This window comes from Rhododendron vialii, chromosome 12a (genome assembly GCF_030253575.1).
Source record: "Rhododendron vialii isolate Sample 1 chromosome 12a, ASM3025357v1".
NCBI classification, from domain to species: domain Eukaryota; kingdom Viridiplantae; phylum Streptophyta; class Magnoliopsida; order Ericales; family Ericaceae; genus Rhododendron; species Rhododendron vialii.
In genome coordinates, this window is record NC_080568.1 from 20439837 (window position 1) to 20461184 (window position 21348).

A 21348-nucleotide genomic window follows, 5' to 3' on the forward strand; every position below is an offset into this window, starting at 1 on the left:
TCTTTCCACTGGGCCAAAATGCCATATGGTTGTAATGTTGTTGAATTTTATACAGTATTTATTATAAATGTTTAGTTTGAATTTTTTTTTATAGTTGCTCCAGCCCGGGGTTGTCCAAGCTCTGGGCTTAGCCATGGCCAGCCTTGGCCCTCGTTTGTGAATGATGGCATATGTTTTCCATTATTGATCGAGATGCATGTAAACTGGTTTAAAAACTTGAGTTATCCAAGAAAAATAAAATCGATCGTACGTATTTGTCCATGAGCCATCATATATATGCACCATTGTCTGCTATATCCTGTCCATATTATATAATTAAGACAAGGTACGTTCACAAATTAAAATTAGCTCAATGCGACTTTGGTTAAGTTGGAATTCAGCTGTAAATAGAACTACATATTCGGTTTCTTAAACATTAATTCGTGGTTCATTTCGGCGAAAGAAACTTTGATTAGAATTAATTTTTAACATTTATCTCTACAAATTTTCAAGGTACAATATATGAAAAAGATCTAGAGAGTACTTTGATCCCTAGTAAATTAAGCTTTTTTTTATAAGTCGATATCTGACCGAATAAATCGATCGATCGATTAATTGTCAACCATTTCTTCAACCCGATCCCCTCTTTTTTACCCTCTCTCAAAGTCTCCCCTAGCTTCAAGCCACCTTTGTCTGTTAACTTTGGCTATAAAATCTTCAATTCTTTTGTTTAATTCTTCGGTTGGTAAATCCGACTCCCCTTCTTCATCTCTCCTCTCTTCCTCCTCCTTGTCCTGTTCGTAAGAATCACCATCACCATCGTTGCCATTGCTTGCTATTTCTTCTCCGATTTCTTTCTCTACCATATATCCATCTTCAATCTTATTCACACTCTCTTCCGTACCATTCGTTTCCAATTGCTCTTCTTTCTTCTCACTTACTAGAGACGAACGTGAACTCGCGAACTTTGATTCTCCAACGACGAAGATAATGATGGCATTGCATAAAATGAACAGGCACTTGGGGTTGAAGACGAAAGACTTGAAATTCGGTAGAGAAACAAAAACAAAGTGCTTCAAAGAATTATAAGAAAGGTGCGTAAACAAAAAAGGGTGAGAACAGAACAGAGTAAGAACTATAGCTGCGACGGACGGAAGAACTAGGTTATTGAGAAACCTGTATTTTGAATCCATTGCTTGAAAATGGGTGCAAGGGGGCCGGGTTGTAATGAAATACTAGTTGAGTTTCCAAGTGGGTTGAAATTTTGAGGAATATGTTGGATGGAGGGAAGCTATATAGGGAATTATGGAGATTGATTGATTAATTCTCATTTGGCTGATTCACATAGGGACTGATAGAGAAAGGCTTTATATATATACCGGTGGAAAAGCTTGCAAGCTGGGATATTTTGGTAGATTCATTCAAACACATGCATGTTGCTCTTTAGGAGTAGTTTAATAGAGATCGAATCAGAGATATGGGTTGCCTTTAGAAAAGCAATGGGTATTGAAAAATCAGTTTATAATTAATTGGGTGCTTTGGTTTTGTTGTTTCCTTTTGCTTCTGACTATTCCTGTGGGCGGGGGTTTTTTTTTTTTTTTTTTTCCAGTATTTAACGCAATTAACTTAAAATTTACCTCACATAGACATATTCTCCAAAAGTTGAAAGGAACTGATAACTTTGCTGTGGTCATCTGGTTTGTGACATCGAAGTACAATAATGGAGGGCAACAAAAAGAAACTACGTTCATTGTATACATTGGGCTCTGTTTTGTTTCGATGTAAAATGTTTTTCATGTAAAATATTTTTTTTGAAAACGAACTTTAAATTTTTATTTTTTGGTATTTGGTTGGCACTACGAAAGATTTAAGAGTAAATCATTTTCATCTAATTAATGAAAAATCTTTTACATATAAAATATTTTTCTCATTTTTTACACAAAAAAACATCAGAAAATAGGTAAAATATTTTACAGAAAAATATTTTACGCCCAAACAAATGGAGCCTGATTTTGATCTTCAAATGGACAACCTAGCTAGTACATTGCATGCTATCAATCCATCTTCTTTTGAATATCAGCAAGATACATACTACTGATCATGTAGTTTCATTTTCAACGTAAGAATCTCCACATCGTTTCCTTTGTCTGTTACATTTTCTCAATATATGTGACTTTTTTTTTTATAGAAAAGATAGGAGTGAGATATATATAGGCTGCGTTCTTTTAAACTTATCTTAAAATAAGTTGGTTTGTCATTATTTTTTTTTTCGCATTTGTTAATTTTGTGCTAAACTTTTGTGTATTATTAATTCTCTCGACGAGAGGAATCGGGAAAGTTAAATTTTTTTTTTACTTCTACACAAGTATTTTGAGAAATAACCATCTATTTATCAAAATAAGTCAACTTATTTGGTCAACAACATCTGCTTAAGGCTCACCACTTGTGTGCAATGTGGGTTCGACTCTTGTGCCCAACATTGAAAGTCTTTTGTGCACCTTGTCGGTGAAAGTCTGAAACTAAGGCTCTGTTTGGAATATAGAAAAAGAAAAAGAAAAGTATATACAATAATTAAGAAGAAAATAAGAGAAACATCTAAATAGGGACCGGGAAGAAAGTTGAATTGAGATTTCAAATTTTATCTCTTTTTTTTTAAGAACCAAATAATGAGAGTGATTTTTTAAAATTTTCTTTCTTTTCCATTTCTTTTCACAAATTCCAAACAAAGCCTAAGACTATAATGACAACTTTTTGTTTTAGCATTAGTGACACATTTGTGAATTTTTTTACAATATATACTTTTAGCTACAGTCTTTTAATGACATCTTTGAGACAACAATCTTTTGCTACTAATATATTTTAGTTACAAATTTCGTATTTCAATATATACATATAGGATGATGCTATGGTGTCCCCGGTCATATAGGTCAATTTTCTTGTAGTGTAATTCAAAACTTTTGCTTCAAAAAATGCAATGACAAGATTTTTTTTTTTAATCGAAACATGCTAATCATGAAGCCGGTGTCAACCCTGCCTGTAAACCATTTTCCTTCTCTTGGAAAGCAATAAATACAGACACCTACAACAAGCGGAAACAACAGTTTTTTTTTAAAAAAAAAAAAAAAGCAGCGGAAAGAATACAACAAGTGTGGTATTTTTGTTATTGTACAACAAAATTTGGGTACGCAATTGATAGAAAAAAAGATTAAGGGGGGGGGGGGGGGTTGGTTTGGAATATTATGGAGATATAGAGAAGAAAGATTTCTCGTTCATTAACCAAGTAGGCATGTTGGAAATGACTTAGGCATACAGATTTATGTGCAGAGATTTTGACACAGACTTGGGGTCCATGTGCATCGATTTGAGTCTGTAAATTTTGTATAGATTTAAGGAAAATAGTCAATTACGGTAGAAATGGCCGGAATTAACCGCATATTAATTCTTTCTTTTTCCATGAATTAATTGGTACAGTATAATATTGCTTTTTCCTTCATAATTGTTGTAAAAGGCTGCACGTGAGTTAAGTGGAAGAAAAGCATCTTGCAAAGAAGATTCTTGCATGAAAAAAGGGCATTATGCATGTTTTTACTGCTCAAATAAAAAGCTTAACCAAAGATCAACCAATCTAGCTTAGCTACAAAACCACGTTTTAAGTTCAGCCAAATTGATTGTTGGGAATCTTGATATAATATATTATAAATCAAGGAAAAAAGAATAAGAAGAAGAATCTGAATTACTTCCTCTGTCCCGATTTGTTTGTCACATTTTTAACTTTTTGAGAGTATTTGACCTCTAAAAAAGTTAAGCCAAATTGATTGTTGGGAATCTTGATATAATTATAAATCGAGAAAAAAAGGACAAGAAGAAGAATCTGAATTATTATGAAATTCAAACACGTGACTTGAGAACTAGAAATACTCATAATTGCAACCAGCGACGAATTCAGAATTTTTGTAGTTGGGGAAAAAAATGTGAATCATATATATGGAGTACTTGTTTTTTTCTAGTGGCTAATCAAAAGAACTGGTTTAATTAAGAGTTTAGGCAAGCAAATGTATATATAGCAATCTCTATAATTTTACTTAATCCACGAAGATCCTCAAACACACTTGAGATTTCAAGGGCATTCTCTATCAGTAGTGCTTAAGGCACCAGTTACACCAAAATAAACTAAAAAATTGTGCATGATAGCCGCAAGAAAATACTCTGGGATTCATAATTTGAGTGATGCTTGAATCAAGTTGGGACAATTTAAAAAATTTTGTGAGGTCAAAACAGTTAAACTTTGCTGAAAAGTTTAAACGACGTTGTAGAGCAATCAAAATCAAAATTCTTATGTAGTTAAACTTGCAAGTGATCAAAATTCGCATATAGTTCGTGGGAGGGTTAATTTAAAAGCCAAAAATTTATAAACTTGTGAGAGTTTGAGGAAAACAAAAATTAGTAAAAAATTTGGGACCGTGAGAGTTGTTTTAAGTGACATGTTCACATATATATACTACTCCTGTATTAAAGTCCTTTAGCATATGACTATATAGGTGAGTTAATTGTATTGGGACAATTTGAACATTGAAAATATTGACATTGTTGTAAAAGAGCACGGCTTACATGTCTCTCTCTCTCTCTCTCTCTCTCTCTCTCTCTCTCTCTCTCTCTCTCTCTCTCTCTCTCTCTCTCTCTCTCTCTCTCTCTCTCTCTCTCTCTCTCTCTGTAATGCAGGGTGATCTAGGGCAGCTTACGGGCATTTCAGACTAATCATTACAACCTTCCCACAACTCTTTTCACGCTTACACGTGAGGTGAGGTGGTCTTAAGAGTTGATGGAAAGAAGAATCGGAGCTGAGATGTTAGAATGAAACAAATTCATAAATTATATAAGCCAAGACCACCCGACGAACCCTTGTGTTAAGTCTGTCTTGCTACACTGACAACCTATACTTCGGTGTCCCTGGTCATTTTGGGGACACCGTAACTTTTGGCATAACAAAACCATTATGAGTATAACCAAAACTCATTACAAGCATAACAGAACCATAACAAGACATAACTTGTTTGTTATGCCTTGGTTGGGTTTGGTTATGCTTTGATTGGTTTTTTGGATATTCCTTAATTATGCCTTATTTGGGTTCTGTTATGCTTGTAATGGGTTTTAGTTATGCTCATAATGATGAAGTCATGCCAAAAATTACGGTATCCCCAAAATAACCGGGAACACCATAGCATCATCCTATCTTGCTACATACTACAACAGTTACCATCTTTTGGGAGAAATGATATGCAATTCGAAGAGGCAGGTAAAAAGATTTTTTAGTCAATTTTGGTAGGTTTTCTTAAGGGGGCAGCAAAGTGTGAGGTAATCAAGAATCCCCTAGTGGGGGTGTGGGGTTTGCTAGTTGTGAATTGTTCTTGTGATAGCCCTCTGTTTTGCAAGTTTCTACTCCTCTTTTGCAACTACTTCCTTTCGCTAATTACGTATGGTTTCTTCCTCGATCAGTTCAACGAATTGGGAATTTTAAGGAATAATAGTTTTCATAATTTACAAAAACTCTAAAAATGTTTATGAGAAATAAAAAAAATAAAAACATGTTACCAAACAAATTTTCTCCATTAATTTTCAAAAAAGTAAAAACAAAAATAAAAAATTGAAAAATAAAAATGTTACCAAACAGCCCCTTAACTTTTTGGAAAGTATTTGAAAAGTAGGAAAACCTCTCCAATGTCCTCCACACTCTCCTCCCTGTAAACTTTTCTCCTCCCTATGAACTTTTTCTGGGTAAAAAGTTCCGCCCATGAATTTATGAATTTGTTACCACGAATATTAGATGTGCGCTCAACACCAATCTTCACTATAACATCACAAAACACTATTCTCCAATATTAGAGGTTGAGCACACGCGATGCGTGTGACATACATCGTTTAACCCAATTACATAAAACACTACTTACTTGTTATCTGGTTGAATATTTTTGGTTTCTCTATCTTGTGAGTTGTGACTTCTCTTTCTCGGTTTGAAAATAGTTGGAACACTTCTTATTTGTTATCTACGGAAAAAGGACGAAGGTAGAGAGTGTCGTTAGAATTTGTGGCTTTTACAATTGGTTCTCCAATGTTTTTTAATTTTTTTTGTCAAAATTATAGGAATTTCATTGATTGAAAGAAATAATAGATACACTAAAAGAAGCTCACATCCTCATGGAGAGAAATGGACAGCCATTCGGGCGAGTAAGCCTCCAAAGGGACACACCTACAACTCCAAAACCATAACAAGCAACACAACGCACAACCCGATAGACACCCGAAACCTCCACCAACGAGGAGGAGACAACTCCACAGAGGGAGAAGAATAGAAAAAGACCGGAAACGTCCACCAACGGGAAGGGGACAACTCCACAAAGGGAGAAAAACATAAAAAAATAAAAATAAAACCAATAAATAAAACCACCGGCTTCGCTTCTCTTAATTATTGGTCATCGCTCTTTCGACCCCAAACTCAATGGATCTACACCCATGGGGGAGGGTTGAAGGGGATGAAAGAAACTAGAAGCGAACCTAATCGGAGTAGAGAGCAAAGCTGAAAGGATTGAAGAACGCAAGGCTAGAGCCACCAGTGCAAAGCCTACCTAGGCACCAAACCAGAAAGTATCGCCGCTTATGCACTGCCTTGGAACGGCGCCGCTAGAGATCGATGGGGGAAATGATGGATGGGTGGAGAGGTAAGATGGCAAGAGAGGCAAAGATCTTCTAGGAAGAGTTGAAAGGAGAGATGGTGTTGATAAAAGAAAGGAAGGAAGCGGGGAAGGAGAAGGTGGGGGTATGAGGTGGAGGCCACCCCCGAACAAAACCCTAGTAGGTGTGGAAAGGCTAGAGAGAGAGGCTCTCAAGTTTAGAGAGGGAAAGCACTGAATCTCTGGTTCTCCAATGTTCGATGTGTTGATTTTCCATAAGAGTTCCATTTGCTCCCTTTTCATGCCAATTTTTTCTATTGTGATTTTGGGTCGGTTGGAATTATGGAAATTATTTTTTTGAAAACTGAAGCACTTAGTATTCTTTTCAAACTACCATGGGGGGTTGCGAAATTTCAAGTTTATCTGCATCTGACTAGCTTGTTGAAAATACAATTTAGTTGGAGAAAATTAGAATGGCAAAAGTATACACAATCTCAAGAAAAGTGGACACCAGAAGGGTATTCTCCCCTTCTATATCAAAATACATAGTTGTTTGAATGCTCCAATTTGTCATAATTCTTTGACATAAGGGTAGGCTTCAATTTGGACCTTTTATTTTGGGCGCCGCTATTCGCAGCCCTCTATTTACTCCCGTAGCCCACTAAATTTCGGTAAATGATTGTTGAAAATCATAAATAACATTTCGGTAAATTGCTGTTGAAAACAAGATTAATTTCGGTAACTACATGTCGAAAATATGTTCAACTTTCGGTAAATAACTGCCGAACATGCATTTTCGGTAAACATCTGTTGAAAAAAATATTATATTTCGGTAATTGGACGCTGAAAATATATCTCAATTTCGGTAACTAACTGTCGAGTATAATTGAAAATTTTTGACGGGTTATGGGAGTAAATAGAGGGCTGCGAATAGCAGCGCCCTTTATTTTTAAAATATCTTAATTTCATCCTTATAATTTTATATATATATACTGTAGTTTAGTCCTTATATTTTGAACTTTTCAATTTCGCCCTCAATGTTTCTTATTTGTTTCAATCTGATTTTTTCTCTACTTATAACATTGTCCTTTAAGTCTATATATTAGGAAAATTTATATAAATGGTCCTCCTTGTTTCATCCTAGTCTCATTTTTGTCATCTAAGTATCAATTATAACTCTTTTGACCTTCAAGTTTGATTTTCGTACCAAATTGGTCTAATTAATAACTTTTGTTAGCTAAACTGGATGGAAAAAATCAAATTAATGGCAGTTTGGACATTGCAGTTTGTACCAAGTTGGTCCAATTGATGACGTATTCCCTTAATCTGATTTTTTCCATCCAGTTTGGCTGATAGACGTTATCAATTGGACCAACTTGGTATGAAAACAAAACTTGATGGTCAAAAGAGTTGCAATTGATACTTGGAGGACGAAAATGAGATTCGGGTGAAACTAGGAGGACCATTTCTATAAATTTCCTTATATATTATAAGTTGTTGACGACCACTTTGAAATTGAGACTACGATACATGCCGGTTGTAACATTTTTTTTTAATTGAGGTGCTTAAATATTATATTTAATAACCTAAAGGACTAAAGTGCAAATTTTTTTTAGAACTGTGCATGTGTGCCGTGTGAGAGCTGATGTGTTGTGTGTGTGTGTTTCTTTTAAAACAAAAGGAAAAAAAAAAAAACCAAACCCATCAGGAGAGGTTTTCAACGTGAGAGAGAGAGAGAGAGAGAGAGAGAGAGAGAGAGAGAGCAGCGTGGAGAAGAGGAGGAAGAAGGAGAAAAGAAGAAGAAAATTAGAGTTAGGTTGATTGAAGCTTAATTAGGTGATTTTCATCTCCTTCAAGGCTGAATTTCATGTTTTTCGTGTTAGGTTTCATGTTCTACATATAGTATGCACTTGATTGAAGTAATTAGAGATGAATTGAATCCATGGGAGAGGGGTTTTGAGGTTGGAGTTGAGTTTTATTCCAGAAAAAAATCGTGTACCATATGGTTAGGCAAAACTGTGATTGAGCAAAGTGGAATCTGTCCTGTTTTTGACGAATTTAATCAAGGTACCTAGAAATCTTCTAAATTCTTGAAAAAAATCATGAATGTTCATCTATGAGTGTATTGCATCGGGTTAAATTTTCAGAAAATAACACAAAGTGGTTTGGCCTACAAAATTCGTGGACTGAACTGGTGTCAGATTAGCGTCTGGGCAGACAGCCCAGACACATGTTGGAAAAACGGGCATAACTTCTTGCTCGGGTATCGGTTCGGTTTTACGCACCGTTTCTTGATTCTGAAACTAGACTTATATACCTTTCTGAATATGTAAGATTTGTGCCTTAGTCCCTTCTAGGAAAAATCAGTTTTTGTCCCAAAGTTGATGGTTTGTCAATTCTGGAAATCTGGGCAGGTTTTAGAGCAACGTTCTTCATCAATTTTGTCATAGTTAGATGTACTTACTGACTATGGATGCTGATGAGTCTCAAACATTGATCAATTGGTGATGTTTTGGTGTTGGAATTATTGGAAAAGATTGAGTATGTGATTTTTAATGAGCATTCGATCGCAGACTGTTCTGCTGGGTCTGTAGTTTCTGTTTTAGATGTGTAATTTCAATTGAGCATATCTTAGTCATTCGGAGTCCAATTTGGGCAAATTTTATATCTAGATTGATGTACTAGAAGTCTTCTTGCTAGTGGTGGTGGTCTTGTAGTATTCTTTGAAACCTATAGAGAAGTATGGCCAGAGTACGATAGACTGTCTGGCTGAATTTTGGTGTTTCCAACACATAATTCGTTTGGTGGTTCTTCTATATAGTGTGTTTGTGAAATTCTCGATTTTGGGTGCGAATTGGTGAATTTACTTATGTTTGGCAGTTGTTATGTAGTCGAGTTGAGGCAGCATATTGTTAATGCATTTGTCAAGCCTTTCAAGTATTTTTATACTAAAATGTTTGGCTTGTGGATAGGTGACGAGTCGGTGAATCAAGAAGCACCGAAACCATAGTAGTACTTTCTTTTGGAGTACGAGGTGAGTGTTTGATTCATAAATGTTGTTCTATATTGAATTGAACTTGATTGTTGGCTTAGTGCCTGGTGATTGGCTTTATGCCAAAAGGCTCTTATGCCTTAAGTTATTGGCTGTGTGCCCGGTGATTGGCTTTATGCCATATGGCTTTATGCCTTAAACTATTGGCTGTGTGCCCGGTGATTGGCTTAATGCCAAAAGGCTTATGCCTTAAATTATTGGCTGCTTGTCTGGTGTTACTTTTTATTTCTCGATAAACTGTTACAAGTTGAGAATATCTTTTAGCTGTACCTTTGAATATGGAATTGCATCCATGTCTCATAAACACTCCCGGATTCCATTTTGGAATCCAGTTTTGCAGGCGTTGTAGATATCCACTGCTGATCATTGTGGGGTTGTACGCTCGCTTAGGGTAGCATGTCGGGAAGGCTGGACTAGTGTGGCGAAATTTTGTAAATAGGTATGTAGTGCAGCCTATGTTTATATTTGGTTCATTGTATAGTTTAACGATTTCTTAAGACTTCCGCTGTGTTTGTAAGAACGTTTAAGTTTTGCGTTATCAATAAAATGGTTGTTGGTTAATTTAGTTGCTAGAACTTGAGTTATAGGAATGGGTTGGTGGTTGATATTGCACCCTCACGTCGGTTTGGGCTCATTTGAGTGCTAGCCCGGGGTGGGGTGTGACACCGGTGTACTTTTAAGTACGAGCATCTGCTAGTAGCTATATATATATATATATATATATATATATATATATATATATATCATAAAACTCATGAGATAAACCCCCAACATTGAGTAATTACGTGTGCTTATTCTATGGTTCAGGTTTAGTGCATTAGGCAATCCTGTCAAATATTGGGATACCAAACTTTAGCAAGTGAAGCTAATTTTAACGATTACTTCTGTAATTAACTCGTGGGGCTATAGCAACTAAAATCCACCGTAGCATTCATACTTCGGAAAACAATATTCGAAAGATACCAAGCAATGTTATTAATACCGTTCCGTACCGGTCGGTACGTACTGTTTTTGACAGACTTTGGTACCCTACACCTCTAATTCCGTTCCGGCTCAAATACCGGTTTTTCCGGCCAATACCGGATAGTACCGGACTACTTTTAAATTTATTTTTTTCTTCAAGTACCGGGCAAATACCGGACGGTACCGGACAAATACTAGATTTATTATTTATTATTTATTTAAAAAAAATGTATATTATACTATAAATTCTTTTAAGTAGGAAAATAACACTAATAGCGATCAATCTAAAACGGTACCCGGTATTTGACCGGTACATACCGTACCAGTAGAAAAACCGGCACTCTGACCGGTACGGTATTCAGAACATTGATACCAAATATATTATGTACGTTGAAACTTGGTTTCAGTCAGATTAGGGTATGGTTGATTTTGGAATGTTTTCCCTCGGTTTCTTACTCGGTTATCATCAATGGAGAAGCAAAGGGTTACATTAGACCATCACGGGGTCTCCGACAAGGTGATCCTCTTTCTCCATATCTCTTCCTGTTATGTGGAGAAGGTCGGATGTTGGAAGATGCGGAATAGGTAGGTCGGATTCATGGGGTGAAGTTGTGTCGATGTAGCCTGTAGGTTGGGGGTTCTTTTGGGGTGTGCTTACATGTGAATTTACATGAGCGGGAGAGGTGCAATTGGTCGATGATTAGAAAGGAGAATAAAGGAGGTATAAGACGTGACTGAGCACGAGTCATCATGGTTGCCTACGTATCCCGGCGTACAAGGAATCAGGTCAAATGTAGTTCCATCTTTTTTGAGGGAGATGGTCTCTCCCTCTCTCTGAAAATCTATCTTTTCTCTCTGGAGGAGATGACTCTCTCTCTCTCTCTAGAAATCTGTCTCTCTCTAAAGGAGATGGCTCTCTCTCTCTTGGAATCCGTCTGTCTTTCTGTCTTTGTCTCTCTCTCCTCTGGGGTAGATCATCCATCTTCAATGAGTACCAGCACTGATATTTATAAGCAAAGACCGAAACCTCCACTGGACTCATCCTGCCGCGGGCCCATGCCGCGGGAACCCGTGCCGTGGGAACTTGCTATGCTGGTTCGGTTTGGTTCGGTTGGTTGTTTTCCAATTTTACCACCGAACCGGACCATTCGGTTTTCTTTTTTTCCAAACTGACACCGACCAATTCGGTTAAAAAACCGATTGGTTCGGTTTAGTTTCGGTCGGTCGGTTTTAGTCGGTTTCCAAGCAATAAGCTAGTCACTGTTTTTTTCAGCCCAATAAGCAAGAATAATGAGTTACATAAAAAAGCCCAAACATATGATTTTTTTTCCATCACAGTCCACATGACCGTCCAAAACCCATAATGCAATTAAATAAGCCTAAGTTACAACTTTAGCCCATAATTACACATTCAACCATTATTTTCGGTTCGGTTCGGTTGGTATTTCTATAAAACCAAAACCGAACCGACTTAAAACAAAAACCGACCGAATTAAGCAAAATTTGTTCGGTTCGGTCGGTTTTTCGGTTAAAATTTTCATCCCTACCTAAGAGTGAACCAGTAGGCCCTCACAGTGTTAGGGAAGATGTAAAGGGGCGAAGGGTCAGTTTTTTTATTTGATTCGGGAAGGCATGTGTGGAAGGAAAATTTGGTTAAAGAGGTTATTAGTGAAGAAGAAGCACAGGTTATTCTTTCTATACCGCTGCCTCAATACCATATGGATGACAAGGATATATGCGGGATACGAATCGGCGTTAGCGCCAAAAAGAAACAGAAAGCTGGGAAAGGGGGCTGTGGGGGAGTGTAGCAACCGGGAGCAACTAAAACAGGTATGGAACAGCGCGTGGTCTTTACCGGTCCGAGGAAAAATGAGTAAGAATTTTGTTTGGAAAGCTCTTAGAAATATTTTGCCTGTGAAGGAGGTTCTTTATGAGTGTAAATTATCTATCGATATGGTTTGCCCTTTGTGTAATCTTGAAGAGGAATCTGTTACTCATCTATTATTAGCTCTTTGCAATTTTGCACAAATGGTGTGGCATATTCACCATTTCGGTTGGATATGAGGTCTATTCCAGGAGCCTCGTTGACAGAGTGCGGGAGTGGTGTAGCTGTCTTTTGGAGCGATGAAAGGGAGGGATGATGGTAGAGAGTTCTGGGCAGCGGTGGGAAATATTCTTTGGCAACTATGGTTGTGTCGAAATGAGGTAGTAATATTTAATGATCGGTTGAACAGGCCCGACGTAATTTGTCAAAATGCTGTTCGAGCTGCTGTGTTTTTTTTTTTTTTAAAAAGCTAATGAGGGATCTAATGATCAAAGGAGGGAGATCGACCGGCAAGGCAGACAGTGTGGTTTGGGCATGTTTATTCGAGATTGGCAGGGGTGTTTCATTGCAGCAAGAGCTGTCCACAAGTACCATGCTATGAACAATGGACAATATTATTGTGCTCATGGAAGGAGATTCCCAACAATTAGTCCGACTGATTCAACGGCGGGCAGATGAGCATCAGACAGTGGCCGGGTGTGATTGTTGCGGATATCCTACGCCTTTTAGAGTGTTTCTCGAGCACGTCGACATGCTTTGTGAAACAGAGTGCCAACAGGGTTGCTCATACTGTAGCCCTGAAGGCAGTGAAAGGTCATGAGTTTTCTATGTGCATGGGAGTTTAGGCCTCTTTTGTGGTTATTATCTCCCCTAGCTCTAAAGGGATGGTTGCCCGTTGTAATTTTATTCCAACGTTTTATTCATCAATAAAATGATATCCTAACCTTTGACCAAAAATAAGAAATAAAAAACTAGTAAATATATGGGTCTGGCAAATTTCAATATTTGACTCATTTCTTGATCTCAAAGATATTAGACCCATGTATGGTCCAACCGTAATACTCAAGTGCATGTATTGACCGTAAATATCTTATACCACACAATCATATTGGTTTTTCTGTCGGGCACTTGAGCGGCTTCAATAAACCAAAATTGAATCAACGAATTGCCTCAACAGTCGCATTCCTTGGTTTGAACCTACTGGCTACGCCTTTTGGTTTAAGTCTAAGGGTCACACATCTCTTCTTCTAATACAAAAAAAACATTGTGACATTTTATAGATGAACATGTAGATTTATCTTTTCTGTTTCTAGAAAAAATTCGGCCAATAACAATAATGAAATGTACAATGCCAAAGTTGAGAACTAAAGAAGGGATGATATCATATTCAAGTGTCGTATACATTTCAAAGCGCGATAGATCATTAGACCTAGGAGGTGTTTCCAGTAGTAAAAAAATTGTAAATTTTTATTTGTGATTGAGAAGTTATTAGGTATTTCCGGTAGTGAATAGGAGGTTGATGGGTCTATTAGTAGAGTTACTGTAGCAAATTTTTTTGTTGTTGACAACTTCTTTTTGGTAAAATCATCATAATCAAAAGATTATGGATTACGCCTGTTAAGATTTCTTCCATTAGAAAAGAAGTGGATTCAAGCTGGATCTCTAATCAATTAGGGCTAGCTCAATTGGTCAAGACTTTTGCATCTCACTAGAAGGTCAGGAGTTTGGGCGATCTTCTCACCTGCATGGTGGGTGTTCTTTCGTTGGGATTATTTCTCACCCTAATGGAAGTTTGTAGTTGGATTATAGGTTTCTAATATATGGTTGAGTTATTGGGCTTAGTTATCTCGTGGACTCTCACACAATTGAAGTATAGTGTCCCGTGGTTTGTATTTTGTAATTCATACATGATGTAATAATTTCTCCTATCGATTGAAAGTTCCAAACCAGAAGCACCGACACATCTACTTTATTTATTGATCTAATAACTGAACTTTTTTTTTTTCTTTAATAGATTGTAATTTTAAAACAGCAGGAGTACTGCATTATGCAGATGAGAGAAACGCATAACTTATACACATCTCCGCTCAATCTCATCCATCTATTCGCGCAATTAATAGCTAAGATGTGTTTTCAATTTTAAAATTTTTACTGGTCAAAATTGATTTTCAATCCGGATCATCCAGAAAACACTTTTGGACTTGTGCGATTTAGCGCTGTAAATCCTCTTTACAGGGCATCCCGTAAAGAAAATTTTCTCCATCCATATTTCGACACTAATTCCTGTAACTATATTTCTTGACAGGAAATTATCCTGTCAGTGCCAATCATGAGCACTGAGCCACGTGCAAAGGCCATTGTACGTCGAGGGGCATGCTTGGGAAACAAAAATGTTATTGAACCACAATACATTAGAATGGTTTTCATGATGAAGTTCTTTTTGCCCCGAATTAGTTGAATGGTACTTTCGAACAATTTTTTTTTTGGCCCGGAATTAGTTGAATAGCGTACTTCAGAAGTGCATACACATATAAGAAGGTGACATATTCTGTCGAACTTCAACATTCATTTTTATTATTCACGCACAATTTATGTCAAACAGTTATTGAACATATATTCATTTGAATGAGCATTTTTCAATCGTATAGTTCTTTCTCGATTCATATTTTGGTACTATTAATTTTGTCTTTTTTAAATTTTTGTTAGATATATGTTAAAACGTTACAAAACATTCGTCTCGACGAGATGAGATGAGTCCAAAGAGTAAAAACTACTCTGGGCAGATTCTATGTATAATCATGACAGCGTTGTTCTGCAAATGTTTTCCTAAATCAATATTGATGAAGAATATACTTGTTAATCTCTCTTGGAATATACTACTTAAGGACTGAACCAAGTGTTAGATCTCATATCTTCTTTTTAGACTTAGTTTATTAGCGAAAGCATCCTCATATTGGACCAAGTTAATATTATCCACACACACACACACATATATATATATATATGTAATATACACTAGAATGACACGTTTGATTGTCGGATTATTTTTAGGAAGGTTTGGATAAAATGACATTAAAAATGAGAATAGAGGGGACAAGTTGCGGTCACGGGAAAATAATTGAGATTATATGAATATAATGATTAGTTGTACTTTGTTTGGTTGAGGTGAGGAGATTCGAATTCCTAACCTCTTACCGAGATGCAAGAATAATAACCAATTGAGTTGGCCCCAGTTAATTAAACAAAATTTAACGAACACTACTATCTACAATTTACAATAAAAAATACTACGTTCGTACAACTATCGTTTTACTCTATGAATGCAGATGGATGTGAAGGCATGTCAAGAAAAGTGCTTGTAGTTTCCTTGAAGTTTCTTGTGAAAGGTTGGTCGGTTTTGTGTTGTGCGATGAAGTATGCATATACCTCACACCACAATCATTGATTGATTATAAAAAAAATGAGATATGGGTGGAATCACATACGCTCCGGCGTAGGGGTGCTAGTGAGGAATGGGGATGCTGTCAAGCACTCCCTGCCAAGCGGCCGATCCGACCATTTATCTTGGAAATCAACGGCTTGAATTTTGACCGAGCAATAGACGGTTCAGATCTGTATGTATTCAAATTCAATTCGAATCGTCTGTGCCGAGACGAATAACCGAATGAAACTCGGCACCCGCTTGGCAGGGGAGAACCCTATAGGTTCTAGAAAAACAATGAGAAATTATAGAGGATGGACAAAGATATAAATAATAAACAAATTTTTATGTGTAATTTCTTTTATTAGTTCAACCCTTTTTCGGGTGGAGATTCTGGCTCTGTGGATTGTGGAGTAGGGGATCCAACCAAAAATAGAGTATGAAATTAAAATGAAGTCAAATCTTACCCTAAGATGGAGTAAGGACCAAGATATTCTAATCCCAACAATTTTAGGCTTACAAGTTAGTAGTACAACCATACCCTAAGCAATCATAATAGTCAAGAGAAAATGAATAGAAACCATTCTGATTGGCCCGGTCTAGGATGTAAATCCAATAATTATTTAATTGATTTTGAAAAAATTCAACCCAATTGGATTTTTGTAAGTAATTATCCTAATTCGTTCAATTTTTTAGAGTTTAGGATCTTGAAAAAAATTGAACAAATTAGGATAATTACTTACAAAAATCCAATTGGGCTAAATTTCTTCAAGATCAATTAAGTAATTATTTTAAAATTGTTGAATGATTTAGATTATTTGTGTGGAACTTTTATGTGAGTCCCACACAACCATGAACAAAATGGTCATTGAATTGGGGTGGGCTGCATATGCAGCAGATTAGTTTCTCCCACCACATGGGGTCAAAATTGGAGCGCCTCCAGTGAATTCTGGAGGGCAAAAATCAGACTCCTTATTTTAGGAACTAAAGTGTATGGTGGGTCCTTTCTTCGGATCTTCCAATAGTTTTGGCACCTTATTTGGAGTCATTATTTCTTGGGTAAAAATAATTTGGACAAAGATACCCGGACACAAAGAAAATCTCTTCTATTCAAATTCAAATCATTAATTGTCAAAATAGACTGCTGTAATCTTTCGCTACACACCTATACAATATTGCAGAGTACACAATAGGCCTCGTTTAGATGACAAGAAATGATAGAAAATGATGAAAAAAAATCAACTTTCTATAAATTTTGACATGTTCAATTACCAAAAAAATAGTGAGAATCTCATAAATACTCTTCCTGACAGGACTCATTTTCCCCCGAAAGACATCCTCCTCCAAGGTAGGAATTTATTGTTACAAGGTAGAAATTTATTATTCAGGAAAAGTTTTCTTCAGGACAATAAATTTTCCATTTGTCAAGTGAACACTCGTATGAAAGTAAATTTTCGTTCCTTTGCTTTCCTTCAATTCATTATTGTCGGAATTAACATTTCCGCATAACATTCTCAAACAGAGCCACAGATTCCGGATCCATCCCACAGTATAGAAAGCCAGCAATAATGACAAGAGGATAGAGAGGGGTGCGCAGTTTGAGGATCGCTCCACTTTTACTTCTTCCAACTAACTTCCCCGCCGTTTCCCCTGCTCTAACCATACTCTCTCCTCCTTTCTTGCCCCACTTTCCTCCACTTTCCCTCTATCCAAACATGCACTACTCTGCTACCTCAAAATCCCCACCTTTCTTCCTCAGATTACCCACCACAAAACTCATCAGCCCCAACCGAAATCCAAACTGGATTCAACCCAATTCCAAACCCAACAAACTAACCATAACCCAATCGCCGTCCCTCAAAAACTCTCTCAGATACTTTCGCAACAACTCAAATTCCAATCAAGAATCATCGTCTATTCCATTTCCACAAAACACCCAAGAAAATACCAAGCTAAAGCTCCGATCTCTGGCCTTGGAATTCAAATCCTTGCCGGAACCCATCGACCGCGTGAAGCGGCTGTTACACTACGCGGCCCTGCTCCCTCCGCTCGACGTGTCGACCCGGGTGGACTCGAACAGAGTCAGGGGTTGCACGACCCAGGTGTGGCTGGAGGTCAGAATGGACTCAGACGGGCTAATGAGGTTCAAGATTGACAGTGATTCGGAGATCACGAAAGGGTTTTGCTCGTGCTTGATCTGGGTGCTGGACGGGGCAGCGCCGGAGGAGGTGGCGGCGGTGACGGCGGAAGATTTGGCGGATATGAATGTGAGCGGGTTCTCGGGCGGGCGGGCGCGGTCCAGGGTGAACATTTGGGCCAATGTTTTGATGAGCATGAAGAAGAGGACTAGGGATCTGGTTGAGGAGAGGGAAAGGGTGCAATGCTTTCCGGGTTTGGTGGTCAAGATTGATGATCATGTCAGTGCTAATGGAACTTACGCAATAGCCAAGGTTTGTTGCTAGTTCTCTATTTTTTTTTTTTTGCTTCCCATGTGGGAAGAATCTTGACCCATAAACAACTCAATCCATCAATAAAGATATCAACTTTGTGCATACGGTATAGTATTTTTAACAGAAAAGACTTCGTGTATATTAGGGTTGACCCCACAACCTTCTTGAGGTGGGGTATCAACTGCACTGATTTTTTTGTAACTAGTTGCTCTCCTTGTTGCCTATTTGTTAACATTTGTGTTGCGTGCTTTGTTTTCTTGGAGTTTGGTTGATGATTAGAAGAGGAGTCTTGATTTGTTTTGTTTTCTTGGAGTTTGGTTGATGATTAGAAGAGGAGGAGTCTTGATTTGTTTTGTTTTCTTGGAGTTTGGTTGATGATTAGAAGAGGAGGAGTCTTGATTTGTTTTGTTTTCTTGGAGTTCGGTTGATGATTAGAAGAGGAGGAGAGTTTTGATTTGTTTTGTTTTCTTGGTGTTTGGTTGATGATTACAAGAGGAGTCTTGATCGCGGTTTGAATGGTACACTCAAATGAAAAAAGCTAGACACATGGATAGAAATTTGCCTGAATTAGCAGTATTTGATTGAAAGCACTTCATGACAATCCAAGCATGAATAAGGCTGAATGCAAATTGAAGACTAAAAGTTTGGATAAAGATGCAAGTCACTCTTGAATCTTGATTGGTTCGAGTAAAACTCATGCATAAGTTTGATTCAATGGATGGAAAGAGTTTTTTTAAGGTACATACTAAATATGAGTTTGACACGAGATTTGAGTAGGGAATGCGGATGCTCTAACCCATGTGCAAGGGTTGAATGCCATCAAGATTTGTACCAAGAGCCCCTCTGTCCAGTGGCGGACACAAGAAATTTACCAGTAGTAAAACGATTAAGATTCAAAGAGGTAATGATGAAATTCGATAAAGTCAGAAGCTACTAAACTAATAAAAACTCAATTTTGAAAGGGTTAAATTAATCACAAATTTTAATTTTTTTGGAATTTCAAAATTTTGTTGAGGCCCTTATGGCCAACCCATGTTCGCCTCTACCTTCGCCCAGACTTATGCGTTATGCCCAAGGTTTGCCCCTACTCATCACGGCCTACCACTTGCCCTAAGGCTGGGTATAGCCTGAGCTTAGCCCAAGGTTTCGTGCCCTCCTACTCATGACCTCCTCATTCACTGCGGCCTAGCACTTGATTTTACGAGTGGGTATAGTTTGCACGCTTCTGTAAACTTGTTAGAGACCCTTACAAAGTTGGGTCTGAAATGTGCATTTGGAGTTATCTACACATCAAGCAAAAGAAAGTCAATTTCGGGTAATAGAGGTTGTGTTTTGTCTATGTTATTTTTTGGTACAATGTAATGGAGTTGCCTATAATATTGGGCAATGATGTTGAGTATCCAACCTTCCTTGTGATTGGGACCATATTTCCCAGACTATTATATACGAAATCATTGTCTAGGAGATTTCTAGGAAGACAAACAGGACCCATCTGCTTAATTTGTAGATTTAAGTACTAGATTAAAGTGGTCCATCAAAGAGGTCCCATGAGAAGACTCAACTTTTTTATGCCTACCCACTTCTTGTTGTCTTTAAATCCATTTCTTGTCATTTAAAATGGACACCTTTTTTTTTTTTTCTGTATATTGTAGGAAGCACTGTGCAGTTCTGGAGTAGCACAGTTGTCTTGAATGGAAACAGGAGAGAGAGACCAACCCTCCTGAAAGGGCTTAAAATGGTGCTTTCAGATCAGAGCTATATGGCTGGTTGGGTATTGTGAGTGGAAAAATGGCAATCCTTTAATTTTGCAAAGATTGATAGAGTAAGAGGACAACGGAGGAGGAGAAGGAGGAGGAGAATCATCAATTGTCATCATTTAATACGATAACGTATGTATGCTTTTGTGATATGTCTACTTATTCCTTAGGATGTAGAACATAGTGCTTAAAACATTGAGTTGGTAGATGATACAAGTGTGACAACAACATGATGGGAATTAACTGTGATACTAACCAAATTGTTGTCATCAATCTGATTAGATTACAAAAGTTCCAAAAAAAAAAAAAAACTGAGTAGTTCTTGATGCACTGAAAGGAATCCTATGCGACGGAGTTTTCAATTTGTGCAGGAAATTGTTGTGCGGAGGAAAACAACACTGCTCCGCAGCAGGTCTCTGCTAAGTTGAGGAGGATAATCTAAGTGTGGGGAAACCAGACTTAACTTCATTGGGATTGTTCTTTTGCAAAGCATATATGGATATATAATAAAGATATTGTAGACTATGAAAGAGGAGAGTAATGATGCTCCCAAAGTCAAAAGAAAGTTGCTAAACAAACTAATGGTTTTGATAAAAAAAATTACTGGTTGAGATATGCAGTAATGACACTTTAAAACTTGAAATGGGTCCTACTTGAATGAATGATATAGCCTATGTGAGCAAATTTGTTTTTGTCAAATTTGTTCTATGTTCTCACAACCTTTATGACTACTAAGAAGACAGTCCCATGTTTCCAACCTTTTCAGTGGCCCACTACCCTTGCCAAAAGTTGCAGTTTGAATGCCAGATTCTTTTAGGGGGTCAGGGGTGTCTAAGTGAGCTTAAACACACCTCAATTGATCTCCTTTTTAGTCCAATCAAATGCAGGCTGTCCATGCCGGTAGAAGGGAATTCACCAAGATTACTTTCTTGCAGCTTGATCCCAAGAATTGAACCCTGGTCAATAGTATGAAGAGCAAACCAACCAACCAATGGCTAACCTTGGGGCTGATTGCCAATGGTGTGCTTGGTGATGCTGCTTTTTTACTCCTATTGAATACTGAACTCCCACCTAATTCAGTACAACAACAAGAAAGAAGGAAAACAGATTAAACCCCACCCACACCTACATGGAAATTGGAATATTAGTAGTAAGGTGGAAGGTCATGTGATCAGTGTCATGATCATCACGGGTAGAAGGAGACATCTCAAGGACAACTGGTATGAAGCTAGTACC

General features: G+C 37.4%; 2 protein-coding genes and 1 long non-coding RNA gene across 3 annotated transcripts; 2 read left to right on the forward strand and 1 right to left on the reverse strand.

Annotated features, from left to right (window-relative positions):
- Nucleotides 1-629: 629 nt before the first annotated feature.
- On the reverse strand, nt 630-1172 carry LOC131309548 (uncharacterized). Its single transcript, XM_058336164.1, has one exon. It carries the CDS (start codon nt 1170-1172, stop codon nt 630-632), a length of 543 nt encoding a protein of 180 aa, XP_058192147.1.
- Nucleotides 1173-8923: 7751 nt separating this feature from the next.
- On the forward strand, nt 8924-10261 carry LOC131311058 (uncharacterized). Its single transcript, XR_009195378.1, has 2 exons — nt 8924-9678; nt 10029-10261. It is a non-coding gene; the product is annotated as an uncharacterized LOC131311058 (long non-coding RNA).
- Nucleotides 10262-17233: 6972 nt separating this feature from the next.
- Nucleotides 17234-20375, forward strand: LOC131311744 (sufE-like protein 2, chloroplastic). The gene is made up of 2 exons (XM_058339312.1): nt 17234-18355; nt 20008-20375. The coding sequence occupies exons 1-2, from the start codon at nt 17621-17623 to the stop codon at nt 20044-20046; spliced, it is 774 nt and encodes a 257-aa protein (XP_058195295.1). The 5' UTR covers nt 17234-17620; the 3' UTR covers nt 20047-20375.
- The last annotated feature ends 973 nt before the right edge of the window (nt 20376-21348 follow it).